Source organism: Pagrus pagrus (assembly GCF_965226575.1).
Source record: "Pagrus pagrus genome assembly, chromosome: 10".
NCBI classification, from domain to species: domain Eukaryota; kingdom Metazoa; phylum Chordata; class Actinopteri; order Spariformes; family Sparidae; genus Pagrus; species Pagrus pagrus.
In genome coordinates this window covers 21,718,954-21,746,362 of record NC_140194.1, presented here as the reverse complement: position 1 = coordinate 21,746,362, position 27,409 = coordinate 21,718,954, and the positions used below count along the sequence as shown (strand labels likewise).

The window sequence follows — 27,409 nt, the reverse complement described above, 5'->3', positions numbered from 1 at the left end:
GTGCGGACATGATGTGTTTCTCTCAGCAGGAGGAGCTGTAGCAGCAGTCTCTCTGGCGCTCACTGAAGCCACAGATTGTCTAATTAGATTAAGCGAGGCTTTCCTCAGATAATCATTTAGCCAGCTCCTGTTTTTTCCTCCGATGGAGCGCCGCTTGTGACTGTGAGCTTGCTGAAGGTCAAACAGAATTTCTGGAAAACTGACTGGTTTTGAAAGTAAATTGTGGTCTTGGAGCAGGTGTGCAGGACTGCCAGCTGAGGAGCTGTGGCCGGGTTATGGGCTGTTTCTGGAGCTGTGAGTGTGACGCTGCTCAGAGTAATCGGACTGCCACTAATACCTGCTGCTGCTAACAGGAGGCGATGGGGGAAGTTTCTGTAAGTAAAGCCTTTCTTCTACCGCTGCTGTAATGAAGTGACAATAATGTTTTAGCAGAAATAGCTGGCTCTGACTATATTAATATATATGTATATATATTTTTTAATAAAAGCTTGTTATGTTTCCTCAGTGTGGAGGGCTGGCTTCTGAGTAATTCAGCTCTTTCAGACAGCTATAGTTTGTGTAGTTTCATGTACGGCTGTGGTGATTAGTTCATTAGTAACCGGTCAACAGAGATTTTCTTCAGTAAAAATTCCAATTATCTTGTTGCATGCTAAGATTGAACCTTCTGTGTTTCCTGTTGCAAATTGAATCTCTTTGTGTGTTTGGACCGTTGGTTGAAATCAAGCTCTAGCTTTGCACAGTGCAGCAAAGGCTTTATTCATCATCATGTCTTGTGTTCAGCCCGTTCACCCCTCATTTCGCTCTCTTCTTCAGCCTTAAACAGGCTGCTTCTCTCTCGCTCAGATTAAGCCTCGGCTGACTGATTGACACAGATTACAGCTGAAGGCACAGAGGTCACAACCTGCGAAGAACAAATATAAAGGCTTCGGTTCACACACCAGCGGGCACAACACTCAACACCACACACAAGTATCTATTCAGACTCAAGCTGTTCACAGTGAATCAACAGTTAAAATGTACCTATTAATGTTTGTTAGCTGCTGTTTTGAGAACAGAACAGCCTGCTGAATGGAGGTTTGATCAGGTTTTGGCTGCCTTGCCTCACAGTTACTAGGTTGATTGAGGGCTTTTCACTTATACAGCTGATTGAAAGGGCACGATGTAGTTTTAGAGAAGAAATTCAAAATCAGAATTTTAATACCGACAATATTAATAAGGTAATAGTACAAACTCAGATGTTTTTTCCATAACTGAATAAACAAGCTGTTCCCAGAACACGGTTTGAAGCTAGAAAATGTGGCAGGGTCCGCCACATATAAACAAAATAAAAGAGTATGATATTGTGTTGTCCTTTAAGGTCAGTTTGTTTATTCAGTTTATTCAGTCATGAAAACAAAGAGAGTTTGTTTATTTAGTTTGTTTAGGCATAAAAAAAATCAGTCAATGAAGATCTTTCTTCTGATTGAAACTTCTTCCCCAAAACTACATAGTGCACCTTTAATAACGACGGCGAGGTGAGATGATGTAACAAGCTGTATACACACTTATAATGTACCCTGCTGCCCAGAGTAATTTTAGTCGTTAAGTTTATTTTTACCTCTGTGATTTACTGCTGCAGAGCTGGTGTTGGCTCTTGGGCCACGATGGGTCAGATATGGATATGGAATATTTTTTTATTTACACTTGACACATCTCTCTATCACTCTGAGCGATTGAAGTTCTTCAGGTCAATTCAGCAAAAGCTCATTAAGCAACATTGACTTTGACTCATTTCAAACTCATTTTCTTCAATAACTGATTGCTAAAAGGTCTGGATGATATTTGAATATTACAAATATTTTCACTGATTTATATCTTGATAATTCTTATTGTTCTTCAAATTAATGATTTAAAGCTAACTGAGGTAAAAGAAAAGAAAAAAAGGTGAAAATCGTAAATGAATGTGCATACATTGCTGACATAATGCTTTCTCTCTTTATTACTTTGAACATCACTTTATTGATTATTTTATACGTAATATACATGACCTCTGTGTCCACCCTCGCCCTGTGTGTGGTGATATTTCTCTTCATTTGTTTTCCCATGAGACCTCTGAAATGACCTGTCTTCTCACTTACAGTCACACAGTCCCCGTCAGGCCAGATCTGCAACTCAGGCCGACCACTGAGTCTGTGTTTTTTGGGAAGGCCTCTGTTGAGTCCCAGAGGAAGAAGACATGGCCAACAACTCTTTTCGTGGGTCCAAACATGGCCGACGTGGCGAGGCCAACCATGAGGTGGAGTTCAGCTGCTCGCTGCAGGAGCTGCGCTCGCTCATGGAGCTGAGGGGAGCAGAGTCAGTCACCAGGATCCAGGAGTGTTACGGAGATGTTAACGGACTGTGTGCCAGACTGAGGACGTCACCTGTCGAAGGTAAATATGGTTAATTACTCTGGCTCAGTCTTTCCAAAACAACACGGCTGACTGCCAGCTGGAGCATCACGGCCCCAGAAATATGAAACTGAACTGTAGTTCAACCACAGGCAGTGTGACGCTCCACCCTAAATACAGTTTGGTGTTTTGTGTCAGAGCCATTCTGCTGTGAAATGATGTTTTAGGGCCCTTCACAGTGACTCACTGACCCCTCCCCCCGGAGCGGGCACCATTATACCAACAGAGGACATATTTGGTTCAGTTTGACTTGGGGGGACTGTTGACTGTCAGATGGTCAACGTCAACTGTGACCTGCAGCCTCTGTTGACCCTGGTCTGCTGCCTGTCAGCTCCAGGACAACGTGAGACAAACAGAGCATGTTCCAGTCCATAAATACTGCATTTAAATTAAGAAAAATTCAAATGGGGGATTCACACATCGAGGACGAGATGATATATCTTGTCTCTGAGACAGTTTTAGTGAAGCGGTGAAGGTTGAGTGAGAATGCTTTAGAGAAGGAAGTCATTTAACTTTTGTTCAACTTGAGAGGAAATGGTTGAGGATGCTGTAAGAAAATCACAGTGTGTGTCTTCAACCAGGGATGCATCGATCATTGAATCAGTCGGGGGTATTGGCGGTGATAGTGACCTTATTAGAGCGGATCAGGTATCAGCCAGATATCATCAATCCACATTAAGTGCAGTATTTTTTCATCAGTGTCATTTTAAAATTCATTGTTTCTGCCGCCAGTTACTCTCATTTTATCACAGTAAAGCGACACGAACTAATCACTTCTGCACATTTTTCACAACCATACGTTGTACAGTAAACTGAATACTTTGTAGCTCTGTAATAGTTCACTGCCAATCACTTTAAGCACGATGATAATCTCCACAAATGGAAAGAAGCTTCTTCAGTGAAGCTGCAAGGATTTCTTTAGTGCACTTGTCGATAAAATCACAAAAGTTTCAACAGGGTGATGTACTAGAGCTCTGAGACTTCTATTCTCAGCATCTGAGACCCCATTTACACCAAAATACCAACAACAATACAAAGCATTGTGTTGCCTTTTTAAATGACCTTCCACCTGTGAACTGTGCACACAGCGCTGGGCACTAAAATACCACACAGATGGGCAAAGCGTATTTCAAAACCAGGAAAAATACCAAACTGTCCATACACTGCTTGTACTGTGAAAATAGGGCCCTAATTGTGTCACTGTTTGCTGACGAGCATGAAATGTTAATGTCCCCGTTTATGATCTGGCTGCAAACCTCCTCCCAGCCGTCTAAGTACTTTTTATCCACAGTCACCTTTACGACAAAGGTAAAACTTACAAAGCAATCCTTAAAAAGCCACCACGATAATAATGCTAAATGTTGTGGAGGCAGTGCTGCTCATGTAAAGCTTTTCTGCATAATGACTCAGTGACCTCTGCTGAACCCTGGAGGGTGTGTTCTCTGTGCTCTCATGCAGAGGATGACCGGAGGACTTCTGCATTTTACTTTCCATGCTAAACGTAGAGTCCATGACCCGACTGTGACTGCAGGTTTAGACAGAACACTGAGCTGCTGTTTGTATCTGTTAGCCCTTTTGTTACCTCCACCAAGGAGGGAACTTTTTGGCCTGTATCTGCCTGTTGGTTGGTTGGTTGATTGGTTTGTCAGCAGGATTACACAGAAACCTACTGAACAGATTTCCATGAGACTTGGATGGAGGCTGGGTCTCGGCCCAGAATAGACTCCATTAACTTTTGGTATGGATCCAGATAAAGGAATTATTTCTCACTGGCATTAACTTTGAGAGAAACTGTGTTTATTGACATTTTCATTAGTTTCTCAGGTTATAATGCATGCATACTGATGAAACAAATCAGGTGTATTTAGGAGGCTTGTGTCTCTATGTGAGTACAATTTGATGCAGATCCAAGTAAAAATCCAGATCTAGCAGATTTAAATATGTTTTTTTGTATATCGGATTAGTTTTGATTGAATTAAAGGGTACTGTTGGGCCTTTGCGGAGGTATGCGCTCTACTGAGTGCCATTCTAGTTACAAATCAGAAGTTGATCACATAAACGATCTGTTTGTAGACTGATTTCTTTCCTTCCATACACCCCTTAGTTACAGTTCATTTCTATAAAAGTCAACTTTGTCCATCACAGTTGAAATCAGCCAAGCCTTGTTTCGACATTGTGCTGCTGTGATGTGTCCCAGGATGACCTGCTGCCGGTGGATTCAGTGTGTCTCAGTGGACTCAATGTTGCTTGATGGACTCAGTGTGCCTCATCTGTCTGCCCTTTGACATTTTCCTCCTCATCATTATTTCATTCAGTCTTTCCATCTTGCACACGCTCAGTAAACACCTTCAGCATATCGTCTCCTGCTGTCAGAGAGGTAAAATGTCAGCAGCAGCTTGAAATCAGTGGAAAATCCATCACACTTCTTTGCGTGTCTCTGTGGTGACAGCTGGGGGGCAGAGCCATTAACTTTCAGTGCGATTCCACTCACCTGAAAGCACAGAGCATGCTCAGTGCTCAGCTCACTGAGTTTCATTTTCAGACGACACAAAGGGTTTAAAAGTGTGTTCAGACTGACCGAGTCAGCTGCAGAAGTGCAGCAGCTGCAGTGTGTCCGGTGGGATCCGAGCATGCCTCGACGTGTCCTGTTCCACAGAGGAAACCAGTCTGCTCTCACACCACACCACACCACTGCAGAGACACAAACACCATGTGTCACATTTCCATTGTCAGAAATCAGGTTCAAATGATCAAAATTAACACTTTAAGTTGTTCAAATTAGTTTTACTATATAATACTATAATACTACCCACTTAGCCTCATCCTGAATTACGTTGTAATTACAGTCTCCACTGCATCTCTGTCGAGCTTCTGTTACTCACTGTCGAGTTAAGTTAATGTATGGCACTTGCACACACAGTTACGACTAAAAGGGGCTCTGTCTTGTGCTGGAGGCCGGACATTAATTGTATGTAAGCAGACTCCATTTTTAAACTAACATTAGCTACTGTTGCTCTCTGTTAGCGGAGCGCAGAGAGGCACAAAGACAAAGCAAATCGTCTAATAGGCTTGTATAGGCAACTGAGAGAGATAGGAAAGGTCTCATTTTTCCTGTCACGCTACAATCCAGTGAATAATACATGTAAATTGCTAAAACATAAAGCCTATAATACCTCTTTGGTGTTAAACCAAAACGGTTCCTTACATTACTTCTATGTTGTTTGGGTGTCATGATAACTTGTAAAGTGCGGCTCGCTGCTTGAGTTAGAGAGGAAAGCAACAGTCTGGTTTTACTGAGTCTAAACCTACCATGATGTCTCTGTTTGTTGACTACCACTTTGAAGCCTAGAGTTTAGCATTACATGACTATTGTATATATGTTTTTCATTCGCATAGTAGTTTGAAGTATGAACTTGATTACAGTAAGAGTAGAACTTGTATGTTCGTGTTTTCACTGTGGGCTCTGACTAATAACTGACTGGAATCTTTCTCTGTTGTCTCTGACAATAAAACAAGGCCAAGGCCCTTTAAGGTGCACTATGTAGTTTGGAGGAAATCATTTTAATCAGAAGAGAAAGATCTTCATTGACTGATTTGTTTATGCCTAAACAAACTAAATAAACAGACTATCTTTGTTTTCATGACTGAATAAACAAACTGACCTTAAAGGACAAGACAATCTCATACTGCTTTACTTTGTTTATATGTGGCGGACCCTGCCACCTTTCTAGCTTCAAACCGAGTTCTGGGACCTTATTTTCCTCTGAGAACAGCTTGTTTATTCAGTTATAGAAAACATGCAATATTGTTATTGCAAATATTAAAAGTCAGAGAATTTCTTCTCCAAAACTACATAATGCCCCTTTAACCCCAGCTGCTCCAGTGGAGCTGCTCAGAGGTGATCAGAGTGTTCCTGAAAAAGAGAGCATTGAAATGCCTTGAAGTTCAAAATGTTGCCTCATTATATTTCTTTAATATATAAATATGATCTAAAAAAAACCCAGAATTTATGAATGACACTGACCTCTTTATTGAGGCTAGCAGAAAGAAATATTTTAAACATCAGCTGTGTCATTTTCGACTTCCTTACCTAAAATATAGCCTGACAGATGTGGGATCTTTGGTAGAGTTTGCTTTCTCCCCTAGAATGTAAATAAACGTCTATATGTTTGAACAAAGAAAAGCAAAGCAAAAAAAAATTAAATAAAAATACAGTTCAGTTCAGTATAATCACCTCGAATCAGCAGATGTTAGATTACATATGAACTTGGTTTAAAGGTGTAAATCAGGATCAAAGGGGGCATGTCACTGATGTTGTCTTTGTGTCTCCTGTTGCAGGTTTAGATGGAAACCCGGAGGACATCGACAGAAGACAAGAGGTGTTTGGACAGAACCTCATTCCTCCTAAAAAGCCAAAAACCTTTGTGCAGTTAGTGTGGGAAGCCCTGCAGGATGTCACGCTCATCATCCTGGAGGTGGCAGCCATCATTTCACTAGGCCTTTCTTTCTATAGACCGCCGGGTGCTGAGAGACAGAGTGAGTTTATCTTTTTATTTGTTCTAATGCAACCTTTGCAACTTACAACCCTGATTCCCAGGGGGTATGAAAACGGTACAAAGACAATATATATGATGTTTTACCTCGTCAAGTGAATTGATTGATTGTAAATATCTGCTTATTCTGATTTTGACGGCAGCAACATATTGCAAACAGCAAATGGGTTAATTGGTGAAAGTTGATAGTATAATGATCGGGTATGAAAGGAGCATCCTCAAAAGGCTCAGTCGTTCACAAGCAAATATGGGCCGAGGTTCAACACTTCATGAAACACATGATTGTATGAAGGATATTACTACACGGGCTCAGGAACACTTCAGAAAACTGTTGTCGGTAAACGCAGTTTGTTTGCAAATGATTGAATTCTCTTTTAATTTACATTTTACCCAAGTTTTGTTTTGGAATTAGGGTTTTATGAACCTGTGAGTAACCAGGCGTCTCACTGATGAGAGTGTTTACAGGGACATTATGGTGAGATGTTAGCAAAGCTGTAAGTTGATCAGACGTTTGATGCTTCCGGTTTTCTGTTGTCTTGTCATCAGGCTTCAGTCAGTGATGACCTTAGGGAGTAAATGTACTTCCTGTGGTGCTTCCTGTTGCATCAGCACTATCTATGATAACGCTGGTTCATGGAAATTATGCTCACACAGTTTCTTATCTGTAGACATTTATTCATTTTTGAATATACTCAGTATTATTAGTCGTGCTTTCCATCAAAACTTCTATAAATATTCTATTATCCTTATCTTCAGCTGCCTCAGACTAACATGTAACAGCCTACTGGTCAAGTCTCAGCTTTGTTAGACTCAAGTTTTAGTGCCTTTAATATCATGTGACATGATTATCAACTGTGATGTGAAAACATCAGATTTATGCACATTCAGAATAAGATGCGTGTCCTGGTCAGAGCTCAGCTAAACCCTACAGGAGACATGCTTATTTAGCTTATTTGTTTTGGACTCACGTGCCACAGCTCCTGATAACATCCTAACAAGTCCTGCTGGATTTGATATTGCATGTTTTATGGTAACCTGTAGGTTTTATAAGACAGTGCTGTCTTGTACAGGTCACCCTTGGCAAAGATTTTAAAATTCAAGGAACAGGCTTGTTTGAAAAAATCTGTAAAGCAGGGAGAGACTGTTCCAATCTTTTCCAGCGGCAGTGTCTCTTTCCAAAGTTAGACAGACTTGGAACCTGGATCCTCCTTTACAGGAAGGTCAGAGGTCACTTTCTGTCAGGCTGCACTGTTTTGAGTGTCAAGTGTACAGAAGCAGGATATTTTAACTAACCATTGACATACGTTTAGAAAACTAAACCTCCAGCCTGTGTTCTATCTGTTCAGATTGTGGCAGGGCAGCTGGCGGTGTGGAGGACGAGGGTGAGGCGGAGGCTGGATGGATCGAAGGCGCAGCCATCCTGCTGTCTGTGGTGTGTGTGGTCCTTGTGACGGCCTTCAACGACTGGAGCAAAGAGAAGCAGTTCCGTGGCCTCCAGAGCCGCATCGAGCAGGAGCAGAAGTTCACCGTGGTACGAGGGGGGCAGGTGATACAGATCAAAGTGTCAGAGATCGTCGTAGGAGACATCGCACAAGTCAAATATGGTGAGAAAGCAAAAAGCTTGCACTTGTGTGTGTGCAAGTTTACCCTGAGTGATGATTAGAGCCTGATATCAAACAGCACTTTTTATGGCCTGGTCAGAAATGTAGCACCAGGGTTAAAAAATATGTTAGTTGACATCAAATATTTGGTCGGATGCACAAATTTGTTGACTTATTTTTTGATTTGAACTGTTTCATTCTGTGTTAATCACTTAATTGTGGCAGCTTGTAAAGATTACATTATAGTTATATAGTTCTGGGTAGTTTAAAGGGGCTCTGTGTAACAACTTGTAGCAATTTACATCCATTAATAACTTTTTTATTTGACATATGTGAGCAGATTGTAACGTGACGTGAAAAATTAGACCTTCCCGGCTCCCTCTGTTGCCTATTGAAGTTGTTAAACGCAGCTGGACTTGGATCAGATTTTCTGTGACAGTCAAAAGGTTGTGACTTTATGCACTTTCTCCAGTGCCTCGTCTCTGTGCCTCTCTCTGCTCCGAGCAACAGTAGCTAACGTTACTTTAGGAATTGAGTCTGCTAACATAAACTAAACACAGACGTTCCACAGAGCCCCTTTAAACCAAACATTTATTGTCATTGTTCATAATAGTTGATTTATGTTTTATATGTATAATTAATTATCTGAATCTTCAAAGTAACTAGTTACTTAAGTTATGAATAAGTTTAGGAGTAAAAAGTATAATGTTTCCCTCTGAGATCTAGTGAAGTAGAAGTATAAAGAGGCAGAAAAACGAAATACTCAAGAAGAGTACACACCTAAAAATTGTACCCAAGTAATGTACTTCGCTGCAATCCGCCAGTACTTATGAAAAACTGAACAGCAGTGATTCCCTTTTTCTTCTGGATTACCCACAGAGCTCACTGTCAGCAGATCAGTCAGACTATTTAAAATAAATATCTTATTTTAAGGAATTATTTTAGTTTTGTTATAGTGACCGGAAGCAATTTTCTTTTGGGGACCATTAAATATTAAGATGAAAAAATTATGAAAGAGTATATATATAATAATCATAAGAAAACACAACTTGGAGGTATTTCTGCCTTTCCACTGCTGAATTAGTGACACTTTTCTCTCCTTTACTCGTCACGTGACGGACAGACAATGAAATGATGATGTAACACAATGACCTGATGAGCGTGAGCTGTGGCTACAGTGTACCTGTGTGTGTTGATTTTTACCAGGTGACCTCCTCCCTGCTGATGGCATCCTGATTCAGGGTAACGATCTGAAAATTGATGAGAGCTCTCTGACCGGAGAATCGGACCACGTCAAGAAGACTCTCGACAAAGACCCCATGTTGCTATCAGGTGCTTCACTCTACTCCACTCAGCTCGAATTACAGCCAAATTAAAGTACAGTCTGACCCGAGCTGTCATTTTCAACCATTACCAGCCAGTTTGTGCTGCTGATTTTCCACTGTTAAATTGGACATCTCTCTGTTTTTCACACCTACGGACCAACAAAACTCTTCCTACACTGAAATAATACAACTTTGAAGATAAGATACTGCAGAAATTACAATATTTTTATATTGACTCACTGTGGAAAAGACATAAAGACAAGGTTAGTATTTAAGGGAAAGTCACCTCAGTAACAGTAAAGTGTGCCTCTAGAAAAAACACCACTTGTATGTGACTGCCTGTTGATGATTGGCTCATGGGTCTGTTTTCTGTGGAAGGTACGATGCAACCACATCCTCTTTCACCTTCTCCCAAACAACATCTGCATTCAGATAACTGATTTAGTGTCAAAGACAAGAAGGACATGGAGACAAGGGGGAAACAACATGCATACTGTCCGCAAAACATTTTTTTCTCAAGGTGGAAAAATCACGAGTGAGCAATGAGATTGGTTAGGGTTAGGATAAGAATATCCATCATCAACCATCACTTGGGACTTTTCCTGCAAATTCTTTTACACTGGCCTTCCTCTTTGCGAGCAGCAGATCTGTCCACAGCTCCCAGTGATGTGTCGGAGAGCAATGCTGACTGCCACACAAGCATGAGCTTGACTCAAGCGAATATCTACAAAATTATTGTCAAAGAGGCCAAAGTTACAGGTTTGAATTTAGGCTGTGATTTTGTCACATGTCATCCACCGACCACTTTGTGTCTACTATAAGAGAGAGATAAAAGTTGGACCCATGTGACTCGATGAGAACTGGGTGGTATTTTTTTAGGTTGCTCACTGACTCTTCTTATCGGGCAGTTTTATTGAATTATGCCCAAACACGGCATCCTCTATCCGTAAGCCTCAGTGGAAAGAAAAGGAAGACAATAGAAGAGTTATCCAACTTCCAGGAAGGACAGAGATGCAAAACTTGTAGTGTGCACAGAGCAGATGAAATAACGATAGTGAAATTATTCATTGTTTGTTGGGATCCTCATTAGTTGATGCCTTGGTTACACTTAGGGGTCCACCTTCAAATAAAATGCATATGATTAATGTTGTACTTACATTTCATACATTAAGAAATTCAATTTCAACGTTAACATCGTATCAAACAATACAATCACATCACAACTGTCAGGGTGCCCTGGCAGATCAGTTGGTAGATTGCCCTCTTGTACAGAGGCCTTGGCCTTGTCGCAGCGGCCCGGGGTTCAAATCTAACCTGTTGGCCACAGGTATGCTGTACAAACTGTTCCAGGGAGATGTGGCTCATTTCCGTATTTTAGTCCGTAAATTTAGTCTTTGGTTAGGTTAGTATCATGTGATCCCTGCTCATCTATAGTACCATGTTCGATAACTGTCTATATTTCGATTTCTCAGGTACCCATGTGATGGAAGGCTCCGGCAAGGTGTTGGTGACCGCTGTAGGTGTGAACTCTCAGACTGGAATCATCTTCACGCTGCTTGGTGCCGGCGAGGACGGTGATGGTGACGGTGAGGAGAAGGCCGAAAAAGAGAAGAGGAAGAAGGAGAAAGAGAAGAAGAAAGAGGAGCGGAAAAAGAAAGAGAAGAAGGACAAGAAAAGTAAGTTGAGAGTAGAAGAAGTTGAAATGAGTTGATCAGCGACATAACAGAACTGAGACACACACACACACACTATGGTAAGTGTAGAACCCTATAGTACAAAAAATGTATATCAAGGCACATATTTTTCTTGATTTGTTCATAATATATCTGTGGTTTTTGGCTCTTTTAATGTTTTATAAAAGTTTTGTATGATTGACTTATAGCTGTTGTTGCATGTTTTTCCTTTGCAGGTAAAAAGGATGAAAAAGGCAAGAAAGGTGAGCAGCTTGGTACTGTCAGTTATCATACATGACTCTGAGTGGATGTGAAGATTGTTGCGTAGCAGCCTTTTCAGTCTCTCTGTCCACCGTGGTTTATTCACAGCAGCACTGGTCACTGTAGATCAATTAGGGATGTGAACATTGAAGCTAACCTGCTAGCCCCGGCCCATCCCGTCTTATAAAACCACTTTCTACCTCAAGAGGCGTAGCGATGATGTATTTTTGTAAGCTAACCTGGAAGTTAGCATCACCCTGGGTCCCTCAACAAAAAGCCTATGGGAATTTTGAATTGGATTTTGGGATATCGCCGGAAATAATCTCTGTCAAGTATCAAGTTTATGATACCTACATGTTTTGTTCAGCAGATCATCTTCACAGATGAGCCCCACTTTTGTGATTTTCGAAGTGCAAATCAAATTGCTAGAAGTAAGGGCGCACTCACACGAGGCCAAGCACGTTTGACCCCCAAAGTCCAGTTTGTTTGACTAGTGTGAGTGCTCCATACCGCGCTCATGTACGGATGGAAGAGGTGTGCTTCGGCACGGTACGGTTGCTCATACACGAGCACAACTATTTCAGTGTTTTAGGACTACAGACTACACCACTCTTTAGTCTGATAGTATAGCCCTTTGCAGTTCCAGCTGTGAGTATACAAGTGGGGAGTTCTCTGTCTCACCTGAAAGGAAACTGAATATAACAGCGACCGTAATGTAAAAATAGTGAGTAAAGAGTATAATAACATATTCTAAACGCGATATGAACCCTGGTCTAAAGAGTGAAAGTCCCTTTCTGCAACCCACTCAGCCACGACGGCTTGTTCAACACCAACACCATGATATCAGATATGCCATCTGACGCTGTTGTCGAACCAATGTGTGCTGTTCAACATGTGATGCAGAACAATAAATCAATCAATAGAAAAATCTGAGTTGCTTTGCAAGAGGTGGTTGTGATCAGATTGGTCAAAGACCTGGATCGGGAGACCAGGGGTCAGTGAGACTCCTGGCTCTACCTGTGTCCGAATGTGTTTCCCGGTCCCTGGCAGGTCCTCCTGGTCCCTTCGGTCCCACATGGTTCAGTGTATGTCCCTGTGGTCTGATCAGCAGCAGCAGGTGCCCCTGACTCTGTTGGTGGTGATTAGGACCAAGCAGATTATCGGCCTTAAGCTCGGCAGCTGCTTTCTTCTCCTGCCTGCTGCTGCTGCCTGCCTGTCCACTAATAACCTCATTACTGAGCTGGGATCAGCACGCTCACACACAGAAACAAACACACACACACACACACCTGCAGATACCCTCTCTCTCTGTCAAAGAGCTACCGAGTCAGCTGAGTCTGTTTGTAGTGCCGTTAATTCTGCGGCGATTCGGAGGGAACAGAGATAACGTGGGAGGGTTGGTTAGTAGTTTGGAAGTCTGCTCTGATTCTGTAGAAGTTAACCAACACAGCACAATAAAGCCAGACCTGGATTAGACAAACACCACCTACCTGTTCACACACAACATCATGGCCCCGCCCTCCACTGGTCGTCTAGTCACACACTCTCCCTGCATTCACGTGCTTCCCGGATGGTCTCATTTCCCGTGTTGGGAAGATGTTCTTCAATGTGTTCATGAGATTTCTAAGTTGTAGTGTGGGAACAACATGGAGCGTCCATGTTGAAAAAAAGAAGATGTTTTGTATTTTATTTCTGAGCGTTTAAATGTTGAGATGTGGATTAGAGGTCGACTGATATTGGCTGATCAGACCAATAATTATATTTGAAACATTTACAGGAAAAATGAAAATCTTAGTCTCAAAGTTCAGAATAACCAATGATGGAACGTTACCAACTACAATTTATTAAGTATTAATTAAGTATGTACAATTTTGAGGTACCTTGCTTCCATTTTCTGCTACTTAACACTTTCACTCCACCTCAGTTATTTAACTTAAGTAACTAGTTACTAGACTGATAATCGGTCTAGCCCTAATGTTGATAGTTGATAGAAATTACAAAGGGATTTTTGTCTCAGACTTGTTGCTGCACCTGTAAATCAAACAAGACCACAATATTGCTTCCCTTACTTATTATCAGGGTTAATGTTAATAAATAACTTTTTCAACTCATCCAGGTCACTTTATGTTGACTGCAACTAACGATTACAACCAAATATCATCTTGAAAATTGCATGTGTGCAAAAAAATTTTAAGCAATGAGCAAATTCATTTCAAGTTTCAAACCTGTCGATTACCTGTCGATTAATTAAAGAAGTAATTCACCGCTCGAAAGATGGCTCTTGCTTAAAACTGGGCTGTTCATGCAGAAGAAATACACAGATATATTAGAAGTGGTTTTATATGACCAGAGGGAACAGAGGGAAAGGGGAGTGGTGATCCCTCTTGCTCAACAGGTAGAAAACCTACAACAACAGGAAAGCACTCTAATAACAACTCCCGCTGATGGCTGACATACTGAGAGTTGGTTTTGCCTCGGAGTCCGTTTTGAAACAGGAAACAGTAAGGTGCCCAGCTAGTAACAAACAATATCACATTACAGATAAACAGTACACTAAAATATGTTTCTGAAAACATTTTAGGCGAGAAATAAAAGGGGGGGGGGGCTCTGGGTGCAGGCAAAATAGATAGAAGTTTGACATCAGTCATTTGTATATACTTTGAGTGATACAAAGCTGGTTAAAAATCGGCAATTGTCCTGTTTGAGAGTGATCTGGCTTTTATTTCAGAATCTATGGTAGGTCGATATGAATTAAATCAGCCTGACTGAACTTGAAGTATCAGTTTTGATGGTTGAATGTTTGACTGACTTCCTGTGTCCTCTGTAGGAAAAAAGAAGGACGGAGGCACTGTGGAGATGCAGCCGCTCAACGAGGACGATGAACCAGACAAGAAGAAACAAAAGCTTCCTAAAAAGGAGAAGTCTGTCCTCCAGGGGAAGCTGACCAAATTGGCTGTGCAGATCGGCAAAGCAGGTACGAACAGAGAATAAGAAAGAATGATGAACGTGAATATTACATTAGATCAGATTCAACTATTATTTTTTGTTGGTTTTTTTGTCTGTGCCCATTTTAATGTAAAGCATCCTTTGGCATTCTTGAAAGGCGCTATATAAAACCAAGATATAATTATTATTATTATTATTAAAGCTGCACTATGTAGTTTTAATCAGAAGAGGAAGATCTTCCTTAAAGGATAACTACCGTTTTTTACGGACGGGCCCGGACTCAGAGGGGAATAGCGCTAGCATATCGTAACAAAATATTGGTGAAATGAACTAGTTTCGTGGCAGATAATGCGTTATAGAGGCTGTGTGTTGATGCCCCGTTACTCGCATTATATGGATATATCGGCGCTACGCTGGATCTAATTTCGTCCGAACGACTTCAAATGACACCAAAGTTATCTGGGTGAGTAAATGACCATATAGTTTGCTAGAAATAAGGTCCAGGTTGTAAAAAACGGTAGTTATCCTTTAACAAACAAAATAAACAAACTGACCTTAAAGGACAATTTCATACTGTTTTACTTTGTTTATATGTGGCGGACCCTGCCACCTTCTCACTTCAAACAGTGTTCTGGGGGTATTTGTTTTCCTCTGAGAACAGCTTGTTTATACAGTTATGGAAAAAAGTAATATTTCTGAGTTTGTATTATTACCTCATATATATTGTAAATATTAAAATTTTGAGTTTAGATTTATTCTCCAAAACTACATAGTGGCTCTTTAAGTACTGAGACAACAGTAGAGTTAGGTTCATATGTATGTAAGGATGAAAAACCGCCAGTCAAGAGGAGGAGAGTTGCAGGAGACATTCTGTGGGAGGAGAGATGTTCATGGACACGAACATTTTGACTGATCTTGTGCAGGTTGGAAAAGAGAGCACATGTTCTATTGAGAACAAGAAGGAAAACAATCTTTATTAGATCTCATATCATACAATGTACAACATATTGAAACTGGTGCTTTTGATCTATCCCAAGGGAGCAGTGGGCACGGGTTAACCCTAGTGCCCGGGGACCAACTCCAGACTCTTTGCCAGTTGTCAAGGGCACTGACTGGAGAATCAGCCTAATGTGCCTGTTTTGATGGTGGGGGAAACCGGAGTACCCGGAGGAAACTCACTGAAGAACCGGGCAAAAATGCACACTCCAACCAGAAAGGCCCTGTTCTTGCAGTCTCCTGCTTTTTTTGGGGAAAATGCAGCTTTCCAGGAGCTATAAATGCATCTTTATGTTTATATACCACTATAACAGGAGCTTGGAGGGCATTCTTGGGGCTAACTTCTAGCTAACTAGCATGCTTACTACATGGACTTTAATGTCAAACATCACCTTTTGGCAATATTTGTTATTTTGTTATGCTTTATACTAAAATTCTTACATATTGCACCCTTAAGCATACAATTACTAATACAAATCACATCTGTCAGAAAACTAAAACTGCGTCATATTCTCTTTGTGTCTGAGAGTTGGGTAAAACAGTGACATCTCACTCCCACACAGGGGCTGTTCACTGGTTTCAGTCTCAGGTTAGCCCTGGCCCGGAAGACTCTTCACTGGTCCTCACTGACACATTATCTGTTCTACTCATGATCAGGGTTATAGCTGAAATATGTCTGTTTGTGTCTTCAGGTCTATTCATGTCGGCTCTCGTCGTCCTCATCCTCATCACTCGCTTCCTGATCGATACGTTCTGGATTCAGGGGGTTCCGTGGACCAGCGAGTGTACGCCCATCTACGTGCAGTTCTTGGTCAAGTTCTTCATCATCGGTGTGACGGTGCTGGTGGTGGCCGTGCCTGAAGGTCTCCCTCTAGCTGTCACCATCTCCCTGGCCTATTCAGTCAAGGTCTGTCTGTATAAAGCATTATATAACCTGTCACCTTGAACATATACAGACACATAAAGTTCTTTTCTTTTTCCTGTTTTCCATATGATTTATAATTTCTTAAAAATGTAGTTTAGTGGAAGCTAAACGGACGTTAGTGATATGTCTAATGTTTCAAATAAAATTTCCCATTGCATTTTAATATTATCCTTGGCATTCAGTGGATGATCAGTTGTCATAATATTGTTAATTGCCCTCCTATGTCGAGCAGTAACCTAGAAAAATCCTTATTGGCCCATTTGACACTTTAATTCTTTAAATGTCTTTAGTCAAAACAAACTACTCAGACTCAAACACTGCTCTCCTCCTTTTTCAGAAAATGATGAAGGACAATAACCTGGTCCGCCACCTGGACGCCTGCGAGACGATGGGCAACGCCACGGCCATCTGCTCCGACAAGACGGGCACGCTCACTATGAATCGAATGACAGTGGTGCAGGCCTACGTTGCAGGGCGCTACTGCAAAAAGGTGCCAGAGCCGGACCTGATTCCTGCCAAGATCCTTGACCTCCTTGTCCTGGGCATTGGAGTCAACTGCGCCTACACCACAAAGATTATGGTGAGCTGTAAAAATATCTGTCCATTCAGGAGGCGCTGTGAGTTAAGCATTTGGACTAGAGAGAAGGTTGGTTTGGAGAGGTGCCACGGCAGCTCAGGACTCATCTGATCACTGCCTCCTGGATCCACTGCACAGATCAGAGCACACGGGAGACAAACGGGTTTAGCTACAAGAGTTAAGAAGAACCAGCAAGTGTTATCATTAGAATTATTTCTGTCACTCTCGTTTTCAGGATCAGGTGTAGCTGCAAGTTGCACCATCGGGGTCTGAGTGGATTGTAAGCATTTGGATGCTTGTTTCTTATTCAATTGATAAAAAGCAAAACACAAAAAATAATAATAATGAATAATTCATCATGGTTACCACTATATGCTGATGCTCTGTTTAAGTATATAGATTTACTTTCAGAAGCATTTGATGTAGCTTATGACCTTCAATGAAGACACATGACTACATTTGTATTGAACTGAAGACGGTTGGAGCAAAGATGCAGAGGGGTTGAGAGACTGAAACGATGAAAAGATTTTGACTCTAAGCCAAACTGTTTTTTAAGCTGTCATCTTGATTGTTACCTTGAGGTCATGTTATGTGCCTGAGTTGTGGCCAGAATTTGCAACCCACCTGCTCATTTAGGTGACTCTGCAAAAACAATTTTAGTGGAGAAAATAAGAAAGAAGAAGAGAGAACAATAATAACAAAAACGTCTTCTCTGCTTATAGACCCCACATTAGTGTGGCGATTGTTTTCTGGATTGATTGATGAATTGTCCAGTATAACAGTGGCTCCCAACCTGATGAACCTATGGCATCATGAGATGATTAACAAGATGGATGAGAAAGATGAAATATGCTGCTACACAAAATGTTTAGTCTACTTTTTTCTCAAATATTTGCTTTTTTCTTTTTTAAGACTGGAGAGTTTTGAAGTCCTCATGACTTTTCTACTGAAACTATGTGAGAAGTTTGGGTCCATCTTTGGTTAAACTGCTCACAGCTCATAGACAGCCTGTGATGAATGGTTGGCAGTGAGCATTGTCTCGCTATAAAGGGTCACTAGCTGAAAAGGTATGAGACCAGTGGTCTGTAAAATGTCAGAGGACAGTGAAAAATGCCCATCGCACTTTCTAAAAGCCAAAGAGGACGTCATCAAATGTCTCGCTTTGTCTGACTAACAATCCAAAACCCAAAGATATTCAGGTTACTGTCGCACATGACAAAGGTGGCAAATTCAGGGCAAAGAGAATATTTGATAAACGACTTAAATGATTAATAGATCGTCAGCTGCAGTCGCTAATTATTTTTCCTGTTAGTTGAATATTAATTGAGAAATCGCTTCGGCTCTACTTCAAAGTCTCCTTAGCAGGCGTTCGGAGTGAAAACAGCCCTGTCTGTGCTCGTGTGGTCTCGTCGTATCGGGTTAGTAGATGAAATCTGATCCAGGAAGTGCAGTTTGAATAATATATCCATGTGTCCAGTGCACATTGGTATTATAATCTTGAAAGTTATCTCAAAGTTTACGATAATCAGTTTATCCTACCACTTCCTAAACACGACTTTAATCGCAAATATATTTTTAAAATTATTTTCAGATATTTATATTACTATCTATATCCAACTTAACTGATTTTTCCCACCACCAGTCACATCAGCGGACTGACTGTGCTGTGTATTATTAAAACCTATGGTGCTGTCCATGGTGCTGAAGTAGCAAACACAGTCACTTCCGGTGGACTGCATGGGACCTTATTTTAGAAAATCTTCGTATGGTAGTGAATGGAGAGAGACAAATAATTGTTTGATCCCGTTTAAATTGTGCCATGAACTAGATATATGATGTCTGTCAGTTTAAAAGATTATTTTCCAAGTCAAGAAAGTTGCAGTTTGTCGTAATTAAAGTAAAAAATGTCATCTAGTTTAAGTGTTAAACCGCTCAGTGAATTACATCGTCTCACTCAACACACATCACCAACACCAACATGGCCGCCAACTCGGAACAGAAAAGGTACTAAGAAAGATGAAAATCACAATAAATCTGGACATATTGACAACTGCAGTTATGTGAAGGAGAGTTGGTCAGTTCTGTGAGCTGCTAATATACAGGAGCAGCTCTGCAATGTTTAAGTTATGGGTTTTGGTGACCTTTCAATGAGACAACGTCACTAACACAACTGTTGGCTGTTTAGTCTGAAATAAGGTCCCTTGAGGTCCACTGGAAGGGGCGTGACTTTAGCTCTCTATTGGAGCCCATTTACTCTATATAGTCGTGTCACCTTCACGATCAATGTGACAAGTAGCAACATGCAGTCATGGAGGAGTGAAAGGATGTTACAAAGTGAAAAACACAAAACAAACAAAAGCAATAACTGTAAAATAAAATCAACAAGGCAGAAAACGATGAGTGCAGTTGTATAGCTGTTTAAAATGTGATTTAAAAGAAGGTGGTGATTTGGTGGGATTCATTCAAAAGCTGTCGTGCCAACAAAACGATCCCCTGCAGCCTTTAATCTGATTGAAGAAGGGTCCTGTCTGAGGCTGTGTGCGGGCTGTTTAGGAAAGAGTAACCCTGAAATATAACATGAAACTGTGAAGCGCTTCAAAAGCAGTAAAATAAAAGGAATCTAAGTATACTTGACGCTGAACAAGCAGGCAGAAAGCAGACAGTGACAGTTGGTGGTCTGGTGGGAGGTGTTGGTCTGGTGGCTGTTTTTTGTTGTGAGTTTAATTCCTACACCATGTAAAGTGCTGAGTTGTCGTTATAAACTAAAAGTCTAACTGTGACTTCACGTCTTCTCTGCAGCCTCCAGAGAAGGAGGGCGGGCTGGCTCGCCAGGTGGGGAACAAGACTGAATGTGCCTTACTGGGACTCTCCCTCGACCTGCACAGAGACTACCAGACCGTCCGCAACGAATACCCAGAGGAGAAACTGTTCAAGGTCTACACCTTCAACTCTGTGAGGAAATCCATGAGCACCGTGCTGAAGAACCATGATGGCAGCTACCGAATGTTCAGCAAGGGGGCCTCTGAGATCCTGCTCAGGAAGTAGGTTCACTGCTGCTGCTGCTGCTGCTGCTGCTCACACAGCTCTGTGCTCAGTTACATTTTGATCACATGACTCCTTTCTGTGGTTCCAGGTGCTGTAAAATCCTGCTGGCCAGCGGCGAGGCCAAAGTCTTCAAACCTCGGGACCGAGACGATCTGGTCAAGAAGGTGATTGAGCCGATGGCAGGCGAGGGCCTAAGGACAATCTGCCTTGCCTACAGAGACTTCCCTGCCTCTGAAGGAGAGCCTGAGTGGGACGACGAGGCACACATCCTCACTGGGCTCACCTGCATCGGCGTCGTTGGCATAGAGGACCCTGTTCGACCTGAGGTACGTCATTCTACGTCATACTATTCTTTTAGTTTGTGTGTAGATGATTTCAAGCTGTGCGAGAGCCTTGCCAGTGTTGACAGCCAATTAAAATGGCTCTCCTTTATTTCTTCAGTTTTCTGTCATCTGTCCAGAGCACTTTGTTAACCTCAACATGTGTCACTGTTGTTGTTTCCTCTGGTGTTCTCCTCTCCTCAGGTACCGGACGCCATCAGAAAGTGCCAGCGGGCCGGGATCACTGTCCGCATGGTGACCGGAGACAACATCAACACCGCCCAGGCCATTGCCATCAAATGTGGCATCCTGCAACCTGGAGACGACTTCCTGTGCATGGAGGGGAAAGAGTTCAACCGACGAATCCGCAACGAGCTCGGAGAGGTGAGACGAACACAGACTGGACCAAAAGACAGCAGTGTCTCTCCTCAAGTCTTTCATCAATCTAACACTTTAGATTAATCTGATAAACTGAGGAAATGTATGTATGCAGCTGAAACTCTTCTCTCTTTCTCTGCAGATTGAGCAGGAGCGTATTGATAAGATTTGGCCAAAGCTGAGAGTCCTCGCCCGATCGTCTCCAACGGACAAACACACTCTGGTCAAAGGTTAGACACACTTTAACCATGTCAAAGAGAGTGGTAGCGAGACATGCACATTTATTTGACCAGCAAAGTTTAGACTTATGTGCACGTAAACATTAAAATAAATAAAATAGAGTGAATTAAAGAAAATGTGAGCATGTGTTGAAATTTAGAGTGCACACCTTCATCGTCATCTGTGTGTCTGTGTGTCTGTGTGTCGTCATCTCAGGTATCATCGACAGCACTGTGTTGGAGCAGAGGCAGGTTGTCGCGGTAACTGGAGACGGAACAAATGACGGTCCCGCCCTCAAGAAAGCGGACGTCGGCTTCGCCATGGTAACGATCGTCACCAATGCTATCAAAGTGCTGCTTCTATAGCCGGGTTCAGACTACACGATACTTATCTGTGATAAGATGGTCATTGTGCCAGATCAGGCGATTATAGAGCCAATCACAATGTTGTGATGTCATGTCATGTGGCATACGTATAGTACAAGTGTGTATACATCTCATTCATGTAAAATGAATGTTTGATGCTTTCATATAATAACAAACTTTCACCGATATTAGGTCGGAGACCTGTTTGGCTACAGATTAAAGAAAAAGGCTTGAGTTCACCCAAGATTTGGTTTATGAACGATGGTAGCAAAGCAACACAGTACATAAAATAAGTACACTAGAAAAGTAGGAACACCATGTTTAACTATACATCTTTAAACATTACAGTTGTGGCTGAAAACGATAATAGAAATGAACAAATTTGCCAATTTCACAAGCAAATTTACCACCATAAAGTATCTGCAGTAAGTGCAACACCACAGTAAATGTGTTTCTGCAGGGCATCGCGGGGACGGATGTGGCGAAGGAGGCGTCTGATATCATCCTGACAGACGATAACTTCAGCAGCATCGTGAAGGCCGTGATGTGGGGCAGGAACGTCTACGACAGCATCTCCAAGTTCCTGCAGTTCCAGCTCACTGTCAATGTGGTCGCCGTCATCGTGGCCTTCACCGGAGCCTGCATCACCCAGGTCAGAGCCATCGGACACCTCTGCTGCCTACACGAGGGGTGGACAAAATATCAGAAACATTTGACAGTAAAATAGGCCAGTCCAACTGACAGTGTTGTAGGGGTTTCCTCCCCTCCAAACAGAACATCAGGTGGTTCCTGTCTTAGAGATTTTATCATCAAATGGACAATTCAGACTAACAAGATTCAGATATTTCTGCTTTTTAGACACGTTAAAGATATAATATAAGTAACATTTCCATTTATTTTGTTACGTTGGGTTCTGACATTATCCCAAATGTTTCTGATAATGTTCAAACCCAGAGAGATCTGTTAACAGTGCGTTTGACTTGGTCACCTGTCACTTAGAGAGTCAGCAAGGGTGATGAAACTTAACGTAAATAAAACTTACAGTACCTCGTCTTTGAACATTTCTACCTGAGTCACTTCAGATGTACTTTCATCAGCAATGGTGGTTGTTTATTAGTGAAGATGACAACTCCCATGATACCACGCTACATCACTCAACATCATCAAACTATGACTATTGTTTACTTTGTTTTGATTGAGAGACCTCTAGTGGTAGAAATGACATACTGTGGGTTTCATTTAGATGGGAAAAGGTTTATCACTTACTTCCATGCACAAAACAGTTTTGCAACAGTTGTGTGAGTGTCGAATTGTAATTGCTGCTTATTGAGTCAAGAATATTTCATGTTTTCAGAGGCTTTAAGGTTCTCTCACAGTAAAATAAACCCTGCAAATGACTGAATTGATACTAATACAGTATGTACTGTATTATGTACTGTAGCATTTTTACAGAAACCCTCTCATTAATCCACACACTCACACAACAATAGTGATTGAACTATACAAGTTGCTGACATGTCCTTTGAGAACAATATTGTTGTTCCGTGCCGTTCCTCTGGAAATAAACCGGACAAAACATTAGAAATCTCTTTTTCAAGATACTCTGACAACTGCAAACAAACAAAAAAGTCAACGAAAAATGAATTTGGTTCAATCATAAGTTCTGAAAGTCCAGATTAGTTGGGTTTGAGGTTTCTCTGTCGACAGACACTGACTGTAGATGTGTGTGTGTGTGTGTGTGTGTGTGTGTGTGTGTGTGTGTGTCTTTTCAGGACTCTCCTCTGAAAGCTGTGCAGATGTTGTGGGTCAACCTCATTATGGACACCTTCGCTTCGCTCGCTCTCGCCACCGAGCCACCAACCGAGGCACTGCTGCTCAGGAACCCGTACGGCCGCAAGAAACCGCTCATTTCCCGCACCATGATGAAGAACATCCTGGGACACGGTGTTTACCAGCTGACCACAATCTTCACCCTGCTCTTCGTTGGTCAGTGAATGCACCACGGCTTAAGTTTAAAACAGACTGTGTGTTTGAGTTTAGAGCCACATATCCACATTATTCTCTATCTTAGCTGTCCATTGAGACGCAGATAAGGATTTTCTAATATCATGTTTCCATTCAGGCTGTACAGAAAAGCACTTATACAGGGAAGGGAAGGTCCCTGACAGTAAACCGTATATACACACCTTTTCCCTCCCACAGGTGAGAAGATGTTTGATATTGACAGCGGCAGAGACGCACCCCTCCACGCCCCGCCCTCCGAGCACTACACCATCGTCTTCAACACGTTTGTCCTGATGCAGATCTTTAACGAGCTCAATGCTCGCAAGATCCACGGCGAGAGGAACGTCTTTGAGGGCGTCTTCAACAACCCCATCTTCTGCTCCATCGTCTTTGGAACCCTCCTCATACAGGTAATCTGTGACTGTGAGGGACGAGGCAGTCGTCGCACCTGGTCAGGTTCACCATGCAAGGTGATTAAAATTACCTGTATGACGACGTCTCGCTTTCCTCCTGTAGGTCGTCATCGTCCAGTTTGGCGGTAAACCATTCAGCTGTGTGAGTCTGACCCCCGAGCAGTGGCTGTGGTGTCTCTTCTTCGGCATCGGCAGCCTCCTGTGGGGACAGGTAAGACGCTTTTCGCCGTTATTTTTGAGCGTAGACAGGTTGTGAGGGGAGAAAGAGAAGGGATGGCGTGCAACAAAGGTCGCCAGCCAAACGGGTGAAATGCAGTCACGATGTCTATCTGCTCTTGCTTTAATTGCTGGTGATGCAAACATAACCCCTGCATGGACACGTTAATTATTAGGAGTGTTATATTTGTGTCTGTCTCCCTCTCAGCTGGTGTCCAGCATCCCTACCAGCTGGCTGAAGTTCCTGAAGACAGCGGGTCACGGCACGCAGCAGGAAGAGATCCCTGAGGAGGAGCTGGAAGAGATGAAGGACCAGGATGAGATCGACCACGCTGAGATGGAGCTGAGGCACGGCCACGTGCTCTGGTGCCGCGGCCTCAACCGCATCCAGACACAGGTATGTATTGTCATAACAGCGTCTATTGTGACTTTGGGTTGTTATAACTTTGGAATCACAATATGATTATGAGCCATAGTCAGAACAGACACAGTTGAGAATTTTCTTTAAGTACACAACACACTGGTCTTCCTTTAAACCTTGAACTGTTTTTCCTTGTCTGTCAGATTCGTGTGGTGAACGCTTTCAGAGACAGCGTGTCTCCGTACGAAGGTCTGGAGACGCCCGAGTCTCGCAGCTCCATACACAACTTCATGAATCACCCTGAGTTCCGCATCGAGGACTCGGAGCCTCAGATACCCCTGATTGATGAGGTAGAGGGCGAGGACGAAGCCCCCACCAAACGCAACTCCATCTTCATCCCTCCGCCACTCACTGGACTGTCCAACTTGCAGCCTCTCCCGTCCTCACCAAACCAGAACAACAACGCCATGGACCGCGTCGTCCCGCTTCATAAGGACGGCTCTAGGGGCTCCGGGTTCATCCCACCCAACTCAGCGGGGCTGCCGCCATGTCCGGGGAGCCCCCTGCACAGTCTAGAGACCTCCCTTTGAAGCCCCACCCCCTGACCTGACCACTTCCTGTTACGATGGTCTGTTCGTACTGTGTTTGTGGTTCTTCTGAGAGCCAAAGAATGAAAAAAACATTTTAAAAACAGACTCGTGTGATTGGTTCTCGTCAGGAGTTCACCTGCTGTTTTTTAGAATCCAGGAAGCAGAAGTGTTTCGTTTGTGTTTGTGTGCAGAGCGGCGGCGATGGCGGCAGGTTCACACAGACTGATGTTTCCTTCTTTAACTTAGTAAACATGAACTCTACAGTTGTTGTTTAGGAGAAGAGTGTTTGTGAGGTGATCGACCAATAATCAGTTTCTGATCTGTAAATAATCATGTTGATGTTCAGACGTAGTCAGAGCTCATTTTAATCTGCAGTTTGTGAGCAAACGAGCAGATGGTGACGAGCTCTGGTTAGTTTTGTGTCGAGGTTAAACTTTAAGGATCTGTGACTGAAATGTTTAGAGTCAGTCAGTTTTAAGGAGGGGGGATGTTATTCTTACAGATACGTGTGTTTGTAGACAGAAAAGTTCAAAGTATATGTCTTATGTTGGATTTTACGAAAGTTATTAAAAGTTAAAAACAATTTCCAGAGCGGGATGTTTGTGACGCAGCTTGATTAAGTAGGTGATGGTGGCAACAAAGCTGTCCCAAAAATGCATTAGTGGCACTCAGGGGTAATGATCAGTACACTCGCATTCATAAAGTAATCTTGAGGCTTTACTAAACAGAGGATCTGACAGAAATACTTTACAAAATATCTGTTAAATATTAACCAAATGAAATAATGTCTTGAGGATAAAAGTCCTTATTTTATCTCGCAAAGGTTGTTTATTTGTTCAGTTCTCAGTCGAGGTTTGGAGGAGAAAGACTGACGGGCCTTTTAGTGACAAAGGGAGTTTTACTTTCCAAGAGAGTGTAAAAAACAAAGTAGGAGGTTAAAAATTAAACGAGGCTGTAAGCTTATGATTTAGCAAGTACCGTCAGAGCCGACGTGGACAGCAAAGACCAAGTCAGAGTGGTGTTGGATGAGAGAAACACAGTGACAGCAGAGTATCAGGTACACTGAAAGCCAAAGATATATCTGAGATTTTTGGAAAATAAAGTAGAAATAAAGTTTTGAAAACAAGAAAAAGTTGAAATAAAGTAATATGAAAAAACCTGGTTTACGAAGAAAAAGGCTTCATATAAAAAGTATTACTGAGTGTGAAGTCATCGAATAAAGTTGTTTTATTCACAAATTTCAACCTTCTGACAACCTTTTTAATGTATTTCCAGACTTAAGTTACATTTTTTTTATGATTCCACAAGAAGAACGTTTAGATATTACAGGAATAGAAAGATCTAATATTTTCAGAATAAAGTGGCAATTTTTAGGGCAGAATTTTAGCAGAAAATTGTTTTAAAATTACAAATAATGAGGTTGAAATTTTATGGAATTGTTTTTATCATTTTTAGAATAGGATAGAAAAAATAAGTAAAGTAATAACGCTATCACTCAAATGTATCTTTACCTTTGTTTTCTGTGTGTTTTGTCTCTTTTTTAATGAATAAAGTACTTAAAATGTGAGAGTAAGGAGGTGGAGGGAGAGTCTGTAACATTGCCTGTACAAAAGCGTACTAAAGAACAAATACACTTAATAAAAGGTGAAAAGGCAACCGGATGAAGATGTCGATAAACAAAAGTTCCACAATGCTGAACACCTGTGCTGCTAAATAATCCAATAAACCAAGTTGTGTTTGATGGTTCACAGATAGTTGTTGGAAAATTACTTTAACTGGTTTGTTTTCAGGCTGGATGAGGATCAACAGTTGCCTGGCCCAGTTCAAGAGTCATTAAGAAAAGTTTCCTCTCATTAACCTAATTAACTTTCCTCCGACAGTGAACGCACCTGTACTGTTCCTTCTCCACACTGATGATGGAGGATGCTGAGTGACAGGTAAGAACAGCTCTCCCTGGTGGAGAAAAGCCTGCTTAGGAAAACCTGAGAAAAAAACTTCTTCCACAGCAGCCGTGACGTTTAAAACCAGGAAATTTCAAAATGTGTTTCCATGACAACTGGGCAAAGGTCATAAACTGTTAAGATAAGACTGGAAGTTACCATACAGCCTATAAATGAACCTTGTGGCGAGATTCTTTTGTTGTCGTCTTTAAGACTTGTTCCTGTGTAACTGTGACACATGTTGTCCTCTTTCAAATCTGTTGTCTAATCTA

At 41.9% G+C, this 27,409-nt stretch overlaps 1 protein-coding gene and 1 long non-coding RNA gene across 2 annotated transcripts; one reads left to right on the top strand and one right to left on the bottom strand.

The window, feature by feature from the left end:
- The first annotated feature begins 311 nt into the window (after positions 1-311).
- LOC311264092 (plasma membrane calcium-transporting ATPase 1-like) lies at positions 312-25,855 on the top strand. The gene is made up of 21 exons (XM_084364657.1): positions 312-374; positions 2,120-2,411; positions 6,768-6,965; positions 8,329-8,586; positions 9,790-9,915; positions 11,381-11,584; positions 11,818-11,844; positions 14,670-14,816; positions 16,477-16,691; positions 17,047-17,289; positions 20,086-20,327; positions 20,420-20,657; positions 20,856-21,035; positions 21,172-21,259; positions 21,465-21,571; positions 22,074-22,265; positions 23,386-23,599; positions 23,816-24,027; positions 24,134-24,241; positions 24,455-24,643; positions 24,811-25,855. Exons 2-21 carry the CDS (start codon positions 2,216-2,218, stop codon positions 25,195-25,197), a joined length of 3,771 nt encoding a protein of 1,256 aa, XP_084220783.1. The 5' UTR covers positions 312-374; positions 2,120-2,215; the 3' UTR covers positions 25,198-25,855.
- On the bottom strand, positions 22,203-27,205 carry LOC311264093. The gene is made up of 4 exons (XR_014623436.1): positions 27,087-27,205; positions 24,475-24,541; positions 24,102-24,229; positions 22,203-22,292 (listed from the first exon to the last, which is right to left on the bottom strand). It is a non-coding gene; the product is annotated as an uncharacterized lncRNA (long non-coding RNA).
- Between the last annotated feature and the right edge of the window lie 204 nt (positions 27,206-27,409).